The 11,256-nt window shown below is 37.9% G+C and overlaps 1 protein-coding gene across 1 annotated transcript; it reads right to left on the bottom strand.

The window, feature by feature from the left end:
* Window positions 1–173: 173 nt before the first annotated feature.
* Window positions 174–11,229, bottom strand: GTPBP6 (GTP binding protein 6 (putative)). Its single transcript, XM_059839404.1, has 10 exons — window positions 10,875–11,229; window positions 7,964–8,101; window positions 7,467–7,537; window positions 6,006–6,136; window positions 5,275–5,345; window positions 4,668–4,826; window positions 3,120–3,328; window positions 1,644–1,792; window positions 1,181–1,333; window positions 174–884 (listed from the first exon to the last, which is right to left on the bottom strand). Exons 1-10 carry the CDS (start codon window positions 11,212–11,214, stop codon window positions 743–745), a joined length of 1,563 nt encoding a protein of 520 aa, XP_059695387.1. The 5' UTR covers window positions 11,215–11,229; the 3' UTR covers window positions 174–742.
* Window positions 11,230–11,256: the final 27 nt, after the last annotated feature.

The following is an 11,256-nucleotide window of genomic DNA, read 5'->3' as shown; positions in this document are numbered from 1 at the left end:
TTTACTAGTTCTCAGTAGTAACTCATAAACTTAAGAAATGGATCTGTTGTGGTTGGGGGTTTTTTCCTTTTCTTTTCCTCTGTGAAAAGTTTTGCTGCACCTTAAATGTTTTCTGCAAGAACTGACAGAGTAATAGGTACTGTGGATAAATTACTGTAGGCAAGAAAACTGTATGGGTAAAAGATGTTCATAGCTAACTTTATTTAATGCCTTAAATGATTTTTTTTTTCTTCACTGCAGTAAGACATGGCAGTTATTTTACTTACATTCATGCATTCTGCTTGAACGCATTTATCTTCATTATTTATATACAATCAACAATATTTTCTTCACTAACTTTCATTTTCTGAAGACCATCTGAAACACCTTAACTATAATAAATACTATTTTCTTCTGAAAAGGGCAATAAAAAGCTTTATTTATATGATATAAGAAACTTGGTACTTTTCTGTAGGTTAAGTCAGATGCCATTCCATGTGTTTGAGGTCCTCAGCTTATAGCCAACAACAGGCTTAACACAAAAAATTTAGTGCTGTCCTGGTACCTGCTGACAAAATTAAGCTCAAAGCTCTTATTCTTTCCATATAGAAGTTTTCTGAAACAGTGTCCATTTCTAAAATGCGCCAAAAACATCAAGCGTGGAAGAAAAATAAACCATTTAACAGTGAGACTAACCGGTCGTTCACTTTATTTCACATCCTCTTGAGGAGATCAGTTTCTTCTCCTGGACCAGGATGCAGTTTCATGATATGGAAATCTCACTGTTGGGAAAGAGGTTTTTGTATCTGCCAAAAGCAGAACTGCCGATTATCACCTTCACCCTGGCTGTGCCGTCTTCAGGCATGACCTCTACTTCCCGAACTGTTGCTTCTTTATAGAGCCAACTGTAAATGTAAAAGCATATTAGCATCTTAAAAGTATGACACATTGCACAAAATGTGATTCTTGGTCTAGGTCTGAAGGTTCCTATCTAGGTAACACTTTAAAAGATGAAGTGCTTCGCTTCACTTGTCTAATGGGGCTATTTTTTGTCAATAGGTCACAAAACATTGATAATTATCTCTGTTATTCTTAACAGAGGTAGTGGATTAAAATCAGTATGATATGATCTGAAAACTTTCAGACATGAATGATTGTTTCATATTTCTCCAAGTCCTTCACATGATTTAAAATTATTTACCTTAGCTGAGGTCCCTCCAAGTTGATGTTAACTGTTAGAATCTTCTTCCCCGTTGCTGTCAGTATTTTTTTCTCTATTTCTTGTTTCAGTTTTTCTAAACCATGCCCATGCAGAGCAGAAACAGCTAAAGCATTATCTTCAGCAGGTTTATACCTGAAAGAAAATTAATTGCTAGCACATTTGTTCATGAAGATTAGGTTGTGAAAATATTCCAAGCACGGACAATATAACTGAGTTACTTTGTACTGACACCTTCTACAGAGGCCACTTCTTGTATGACTCGAGTGATTTCTTTTGTAGTTAAAAGATAATTAATTCTTTTTCAGACCATAGTTACATATGTAAAAGACTAAGAAACACTATTAGATATATTCTGAAGTGTGGGATCTCTTTTCTACACTAAGAATTAAAAAGCTTCTGGAACATTAGAAATGTTTAAGTACACTTAGCATCTCTTGCTTACCTTTCTATCAAATCCACTTTGTTATGAACTTCTACCATGGAGTCCAGTAAATGGCTTGGAAGATTGAGATTCCTAAGAACTGAGAGAACAGTTGCTTTCTGGAGGATGGTTTCTGGATGAGTAATATCCCTCACATGAACTATCAGATCCTAGCAAAGATCAATATACAACCAGTTACCAGGTTTAGAGATTGTATACCATTTTTGCATTGCTAATTAATGTAAAATACTTTCCTATCCATTTGATAATACACTGGCAGATTAGCACTGTAAAATTAACTACTAAACCAGTATTAAACTACTGTTTCTTAGACCATGATGGAAGAAAATCTGCAGCACCAGATTTGTAGTGAGTACAAATTACCTCCCACAAACCTGAAGCAAATGTTGTCAATCAAGCTAGTTACAGAATCAGATTTCAAATAATAACTGATCCATTTTGTTCAAAGCCAAGGCTTTGTAACAATAAGGCTTCAAAAATACTGGAGATTAAAAAGAATGATCTCTGAAAAAAGCTTTCAGAAGAGTAATGGCTCCAAAACTGTTTCAAAACCAGAGGGGAAAAAACCTCCATGTAACTTGTAATTGTATTTTTACATTCAAAATATAAAATACTATCCTTATGCTTACCTCCCAGGATACTATTACTAATGCTTTACTAAAAAGCTTCATAAAAAATTTACCAGTTTCAAGTATATATATAATGTTTGCCATAATAAAAACCAAGCAACCAAACTCAACATTTGCATTCAAATTGTTTCATCATCTTTGCTCAAGACATTTCTTTAAACTTTTGAAAAATAATTAGAAGTAAATGACAAACAGGATGGTTTCAGCCAGCTTTTGAAAGCCCTGCTATTACATGGTTAAGTCTAATCTTTAGCAGCATTCTGGCATCTAGCTACCACTGAATTTCATTACCTTTCATAATACAGGGTTTTTGTTTAAATGTCTGTGTCTATGTAGGCAGCTTTACACTTTGTTATAGCACAGGAAAATAAACTTTAATGAGAAAATAATTGCTAAAGTACATTTATATTTATTACATGCTGCCTGCATCTCATCACAATCACCCACTTGCAGTTCTACAGGCAACCTTAAGTTAAAACCAGGTAATTTCAGATGATTTAATTCATTTTTAACTCCCAGGAAAACTAGCCTTGACTCACTTGGATGCATTGTTCAGATATTTTATCAGAAAAATCTGCTTTATCTGGTTTAAGTATCATGGAGATGGACACATATACTCCAAACAAGCCTTTTCTGAAATCGCTTTGTAGCTGTATGTTCTGCATAAATAAAGTATCAGAAAATTAGTTTATTTTAAGATATTTACTTCATTATCTCAGGAGTTTACTATAGTCAGCCAGATATTTGCTAAGAACAGCATGTCAATTAAGTTCCCCTGTTTTGAAGGGGTGAGGATTATCTAAAACAAAATTATTTGATTTCCCAATTTTTATAGTTGACTACTTACTGAGTAAGCCACTTCTTCTAGTGTAGCTGAAAATGACTCAACCAGATTATGTGGAAGATCAGTCAGAAACCCAATGGTGTCAACATAAATAACTGGCATATGTGAGGGCAAATAGCCAGCATGGGCTGTAATATCCAGAGTGGCAAACAGCTGATCTCTGGGTTGAAGTCCTGCTTCCCCAGTCAAGGCTTTGATCAAGGTAGTTTTTCCTAATTAAATAAAAAAGGACAGTATTTTAATGGCTTGTTCCAAGTAAAATTTAATTTTCAAGGCTCAGGTGAAATGCATGATGTATGTTTTTACATCTCTTTGAGTTAATTGTAGCTTGTGATCCGTCATCTACATGATGTTAGGAAATCCAAAGACAGTCTTACATTTCATAACCTGGAATTGTGTTTAAGGTCACATATGTAATCACATACTGGTATCTACAGCTGTACTGTGAAATCACAAGATGATCAAAGACTCATTTGACCTGTAAAGTGACCTATATCTCTCACCTGTAAGACTCTCTGAAGAGCACTGCCATGACAGCATTAGGAAGCATGCACTTACACACTCCTCAGTGCTTCTGTTGTCAAATGAAATAATTTACTTGCTAAATAAAAAAAATAAAGATAAGTGCTAATAATATATACCTTATTAGGCTGAGGCCTTTATTGGGCATTTCCTCATGAACATAATAATAGAGACATTTATTAGACTCAATGAATACTTCACATAATTAATCATTAAAGTGCTCAGTATATAGCCTAATTAAAGTATTTCAATTATGTGTATGCCAAACTGTTTTATATCTACATATATTTGAATCTTCAGTTGGAAAAAAATGGAAGTATGACATTTAAGAAAAACATACAGTATAATCCAAATTTTTTGAGTATACAAGTCATAACAAAATTAGTGCAAGATAGTTTTGGTTTTTTTTAAAGAAGTTAAATAAGAAAATGAAATTGTCTTAAGATAATCCAACCTGAAAAAAGTTTCTTGTCCAACGTCTCTTTATGCTTTGAGTAAGAATTCACTTGTGTAAGCTAAAAAAAACCACACCAAACCCAAAAGGGCAGAAAAAAACCCTTTAGCTTTATTTAGCTTCTCCTAGGAACACATCTCAGAGTGCTAAACATAATCCATGAAAAGCTACAGGTTTCTCAGATCAACATCCAACTCTTAATTGTCTTCCTATGCTTCAAGTCTTCAAGGTGATCCAAACACCCGTGTACTTTTCTGTACCCATTCTGATCAAGCAGTAGAGATTCATGTAAAGGGACAGTAACAGTGCAGTCTTTAGCACTGTATATAAAATCTTTTTGGCACAATGGGTGCTAGGCATTTCTCCAAAACGTGTCTTGGGGACTGAAAAAACCAAGCAGCTTAATTTGCTTTCCTAACAACATCCTAACTGACAAATATTCATTACACAATTAAAAAATCTAATTAAAACTGCGACGCCTATACACTCACAAATGAGAATCTGGCTAGAGTTTCTAATTAAAAATTAGACAATATAAGCTCTTTTGTGTTATGATTTCAGGAGGTTTTGCTTACCACAGTTGGTATAGCCCATTACTGAGACCATCGGGAACTCGCATTTTCTGCGCTGAGTTCTAAGTAAAGCCCTTTTCCTCTTTAGTTTCTCCAGGGCATTCCTAATTTTAAGTTCCCTTTCTTTTAAGACACGATTCTGTGTTTCTAGAAATGTTTCACCTGAAAAATACAAATGAGTAATTGGCAGAATAGTTTACAAGAGAAACTGTATAGCAAGTGATGTATTTGGAAATCAAGTGACTTAACACTAGGGCTTGTGAAGTTAAAAATAAGCCACTAAAACTATGTATTCTTGCCTAAAAAATTGAATTAGTAACTATAAAACATATGCTAACCACTCTAAAACATCCAACTGCACTTATGAAAAATCCCTGTGGCAAGCAAATAGTTTATCCTTCATCACTTACTGACCAAAAAACTTGACCAGTACAGACCCAAACCTTATTCTTTAACTTACTTTCCAAAAAATTTTTGCACATTTTTTTAATTAGGTGCAGAACACTGTTTTTCCTCCTGACCCCCCCCAAATAAAATAAGATGCAACTAAATTTGTTAAAAAGCTGTGGAGAAAAAAATCCTCTAAATCATGAGATTATTTAGACTTTACCTGAGCCCATGATGTACCTTGAACCTCCTCTCTGCTGATCTCGCTGCGACACCTCATTTTTCAGATTTGACCTGGCAGCAGAGTAACAGTTAATTGGAAGCAAGTTTTTTAAATCCAATTATACCAAAATACCTAAAAATTGTGAAGCAGTAGTGTTATTCTAATAGTACAAATAAAACCACTAAAGGACTGAGTTGTAAATAAAACCTGCTCATGGCAAGAAGCCTGGAGAAAAAAAAAAAAAACAAAACAGATTTTTCTGGCTTGACTGTAGCTTGAAAAAGCATACAACTCTCTTGGTAAATTGTAATTGCTATTCTGGAATTTCAGAGAGCCAACTATACCTCTAAAAGATCCACATAACTCATACCAACTGCCATGTACACATTTCTATGCCACAGAATGCAGAATTATGGAAAATTTAAATACAAATTAATTTTCCTTGTTTATAGCTTTCCTTCTTAAACTCAACAATTTTATATAGGGGGTATACATATCCAATTCCTACATATTCTTGCAATTTTGAGATTATTGAACACATTCTGGTTTTGCCTGTCAGCACTGCAGAAGTTTAAAATAATGACATTATAGCAAATAATTCTGTGCTCTAATCAATCACTGAACACCCTATGTATTTTTTCTTTAGTAAATATTGCTGGCTTTTGCTACTGTAAAGAAACAGTCACTAAACCATGTAGATATGAGTATGTGATGTGCACAGCCCGAGGTACCTGAGAAGTGGAATTTCAGCCAGTGCTACCTGCAGTTTTGCTTCTTTCGTCCGGGCATTACAGCGAAAAATGTGAAGTACCACCGTGTATCTGTCAAAGACTGGCACGCCCCAGGCACCTTCTAGTTCTTTCTTTAGCCATGTAAGACAAAATAATCGAGATGTCTTCTGTCCCCCACAGTATTCCTAGATCAATCCCTACACAGCAAGTAGAGTTAGTTAGCTGATGGACATTTGAACTCAGAGGATCTCAGGATTCCACTGCAATGGATGGGCAATCATTATGAGCATGCAAAGTAAAATTTGGTTGACCAGAAAGAGAGGAGTTAAAGAGAGTTTAGAAAGTAGAACTTTATGTTTAGGCCCATCAAATTCAATGAGAATCCTTCCACTGCTCTTTATGGATTCTTGCAACAAGTCTTACAGCATATATTTCACAATCAAGAATGTCAGTGGTTAAGTCCTTGTGAAAATAATTATAAAATACTGGAATAGAAAAGACTAGTGATAACATAAGAAAAGAAAAAAAGATTACTAAAACTTGCAAACAAACAGAGAGGAATGCAGGAAAATTATTTAATAGCAAGCTTTTAATGAAACACTTAATAAACCCAACCAACCCAAATCCCTCATCCTTGCTCCAATTCAGCAGAAGACACTTAAAATATGCAGTTGTTTCCTTATGCCATCTCTAAAATCCAGAATTCTTTTATACATGCTCTCAAATACTTTCTTGAATCAACCCTGTTTAATTTCTCTTAAGATCTATATTCGTGAAAAGAAAACAATTTTTAGCAAATCTAGTACTGAAAGAACTCATACTATAAAATAAAAAGTTTTCCTAAAAACTAGGAAATTGAAACGAAGCATTTTCAACCTCCCTTTCATCAACAAATGGAAGCACTTGAATAACTATCTGTTAAGAGATATTTGTCATCTCTTCATTTTATAATCAGGGAAAGCATTCAAAACCACCAGCAAAGCATTAATGTTTGCTTGCAAAGTTTGCATACACTTTACACCCTGCACGATGCTGCACATACTAAAAACCCAAAAAAGTTTTTATTTCAGTTTGTCCATGAGTATCTGTAGCTCATGTACCAATTGTTTTACTGCTAGTGTTAAAATATTGAAGTATGCTGCACCCCACAATGCTTCTTTTTAAAGCATCATTACCTTGAGTAATGATTTCAACATTTTAAAAAGGGCTAGTGTCAAATGTGGGAGCAGAATCTATAACAAATTGTACTAAGCTGCTGGAAAATTTCATGCACAAACTGGAAACATATATCAACTGGACAAATGCAACAGGTATTAAGATTCTTTTCAATAAAACTCAGTACTGGTGCTTCATGTATTGACATTTGCAAATTCAGAATCTTAAGTCACCACTTCTCCTAACATCAACAGCTTCCAAACAATACTGATACAAAGGATATGATTTGATATTATATTTAATTACCTTTGTTAGTGAAGATATTCTTTCCACATTCAAGAAGACAGCTGTCACATGGGGCAATTTTTTAATCTTTTCTAAAAGATGGATAATGATTGCAGAATACAATGTTAAATATCAATTCTCTTTTTAAAATGCCCAGACTATAAACCATTTTGCACTGAGCAGAATGCTCATAAAACATCAAATGGCACCATATTCTTTGTTCATAATGGAGTTGTAATTGCTAATTTAGTACTGTGCCAAGAACAGCATCAGTTTCACTTATGTCAATCACATAAAGTTACAGACTAAGTTGCCTCACACATTTTCAGTGACCAGGGGTTATGTCTATTCTGCATTTCTTTGGTAACCTTAAAAATTCTTTCAAGCTTGCCTGCAAACCTGCATGATGGATAAACAAAATTCTCCCTCTCTTCAGCTTTCACACCTATCCTTGTACAGTTTGTCTGCAAAAGTCTTCCATTTAGAGTGATGCAGTGCTGAAAGATCTCAGTCCTTACCTGTCAAAATCTGAAAGTTTCCTTTGCCAAAAACAAACTTCTTGTTGGGATTTTTTGTAGGAATAATTATTTTATCTAAAACTGTCCAGTTCTGAAGAGTATCTACAAGAGCAACGGCTTCGGCAATCTGTAATTCAGCTTCAGGAACATAACAATAACAGAAAAAAGAAATAAATATTACAATGTACTCTGCTCAGATCTCCAATAACTACAGTACATGCATGAACATGGAAAGTGAAAAACACTGAAATTCTTTTAACCTCTAGCACAAGGAGCGAAGTGTCTTACCTCTAATCAGAGTAATTGAACAGTTAGATGCAATTTTATCACACAAAGCATCTTTCTGAAAGTATAAATTATTTCTGTGGTTGTTGGCTTAGGAGAATTTTTAATTGTATTGTCAGTAAAGAAATCACCAAGCTTTTTTCCTCAGCAAGTGAAATGAATAACTAGCTGGAAAATTTATTATTTCAGATGAGCACAAAGCCACACAATTAACACTTCAGTGTTTTGCAGCAATAATTTGGGAATTACTAATACAGCATATCCTGCTGCTAACTTCACAGCCACTTATTCATAAAGGACCCAAACTGGTTTGTGACTTGCTAAAACCAGCAGATTTGAATCCTGTATTCTGGTTGATCAATTACTTTTGAGTTTTTACCATCTACACTGCAAAGCAATGATTTTTGAGGACTTTGTGAAATCACAAAGACTACACAAGAATATCAGATCAGCAATTCTAGTCTTGATTTGCCAAAATTTTCCTCTTCAGAACAAATTTGTAAAGTTTCCCTAGGACAGCAAAACATAATTTATATACTAAATAGGTTACACTGATCCAAGAGGTAACATAATTTTAAAGATAATCACGATCCACTTTTTCCTCATATTATTCATGCTTTTTGTAAAATACATGGATTTCCTGTTGTATCTATGGTGCTTCAAAAATCATTCCAAAACATTTGTTAAGACTACAGGCTCTTCATCTGGAGGGCCTAAATAAATGGAGAGGGACCACTGCTACTCTTCTGTATGTTTGGACAGAAAGGTGTCTTCATATTTTACCTACTTTTCCGTTGTAAAATTATGTCACTTACATCAATTTTGAAAAAGTTAAAAGCTATATTCTGCAATGTGAGAACTTGTTGGAATTAGCAGCATTAATAAAATGAAACATGATTTAGGCTCATCACATAGCAAAGTGGAATAAAAGAATAAGTATATACAAACTGTCTCTTGTCATCCAGAAGAACATGGAGAGGCTCAAGAAGTGGGCCCATGGAAAACTAGTGACGATCAACAAGTGCAAGGTCCTGCATCTGGGTCAGGGCAACCCCCCAGGATATTGGTACAGGCTGGGGGATGGACAGATCACAGCAGCCCTGCAGAGGACTTGGGGGCATTGGTGGATGAGAAACTGGACATGACCCAGCACGCAGTGCTTGCAGCCCAGAGAGCCAAACATGTCCTGGACTGCATCCAAGGCCAAGCAGGGCAAGGGAGGGGATTCTGCCCCTCTGCTCTGCTCTGCTGTGACCCCACATGCAGTGCTGCATCCAGCTCTGGGGTTCCCAGGACAAGGTAGTCATGGACCTGTTGGAGCAGGTCCAGAGGAGTGTCACAAAGATGACCAGACAGGTGGAACCTCCCCTAAGAAAAAAGTTTGGGAGAGCTGGTGCTGTCCAGCTTGGAGAAGGCTCCTGGGAAGACCTTTTTGCAGCCTTTTAGTACGTAAAGGGGGCTTACAAGGAAAATGGGGAGAGACTTTTTTGCAGGACCTGTTGCAATAAAATGGGGCAGTGGTTTTAAACCAAGAGATTTGATTTAGATTTGATATAAAAAAAGAAGTTTTTTAAAATAAGAGTGGTGAAACACTGGAATAGATTGCCCAGAGAAGTCCTGTAAACATTCCCTGTGAACATTCAAGGCCAGATTAGACAGGGCTCTGAACAAGCTCATCCAATGGAAGATGTCCTGTATCACTGCAGGGGGTCAGTCTAGAAGACCTCTAAAGGTTTCCTCCAACCCAAACCATTCTATGATTCTATACATAAAAAATTAACTTACAAGATACTTTAATCCTTTACATTGCAATCTTCTAATTTGAGAAGTGTTCAAAAAGAAGCATCAAGTTCATAATGTATCTTAATTGTGTGTGATTAATGCTTATACATTAGCTAGTTATGATTTCTGAGAAAAACCTAATAGTAGTCCTAAAAAAAAAAAAAAAGGTCCTTACAGAGGAATTATTGGTGCATCACTAAGTAACTGCATAAAAGCACTTAAGTCCCTGAGAGGATTTATACAGGACTTCATCTTCACTGCACTCTCTTCTCTGGACAGGAGGGTACTGCTGTTCTCCAGCCAACTTCTGGGCAACCCTAAGGCCAAAGGACTTCAGCCCACCCGGGCAGGCAGCACGGCTGAGGGCATTTAACATTGTGCTAGTAAGGGGGATACCCGACTGCTTCCCTGACCAACCTGCGGCGTTCTGCCGTTCAAAATACAAGCGGCATGGCTCGCAAGTCAAAGCACAGACCTGCCAGCACTCACTAACAGCTCCTTGTCTTTTAAAAAGTTGTCAAAGAAGGAAAGAACTACCGAGACCTTCCACCCAAGCTTGTCCTTTTCGAGCCGCACGTCGCGGTTTCACCGCTGTGACAGCGCCTTCACTTCACGCTAGCGGCACAGCCACAGAATAACTGGTTTGGAAAATACCTCTGAGACCATCGACTCCAACCTGTGACCGAACACCGGCATGTCAATAGCCCATGGCACTCAGTGCTACCACCAGTCTTTTCTTACACACGTCCGGACACAGAGACTCCACCACCTCCCAAGGCAGTCCATTCCGAACCCCTGGATGTACAGCTCCCTGCGAGCCCGCCCGCCCCCCGCAGCCCCGCACCCGTGGTGAGCGGCGACTTCTGCGGGCCCCACTTCACCGCGGGGTGCACGACGGCAACGCGCTGGGCGCTGGGCCCCGGGGCCAGCGGAGACGGGCCCAGCAGCTCCTCCAGGGCTGCCTCATCCTCCTCCTCTTCTTCTTCTTCTTCATCCCCGTCGGCGTCCGCCGCCCCGTTCCAGGGCGCTCCGCCACCCGTGCCCGGCGGGCGCAGGGGGGCTCGGAGAGCGGCGGCGGCGCTGAGCGGGCAGGCGGGCAGCGGACGGCACCGGGGCGCGCCCAGAGCCGCCGCCGCCCGCCGGCAGCGCAGCAGCAGCGACCACGAGAGGCGGCCGGGCCTCATCGGCACCGCCGGGCCCGGGGCGGCGGGCACGGACCGTCAGCA

Source organism: Haemorhous mexicanus, chromosome 2, assembly GCF_027477595.1.
Source record: "Haemorhous mexicanus isolate bHaeMex1 chromosome 2, bHaeMex1.pri, whole genome shotgun sequence".
Classification (NCBI taxonomy): domain Eukaryota; kingdom Metazoa; phylum Chordata; class Aves; order Passeriformes; family Fringillidae; genus Haemorhous; species Haemorhous mexicanus.
The sequence above is the reverse complement of the archived record's forward strand: the minus strand, read 5'-3'. Positions and strand labels throughout refer to the sequence as shown.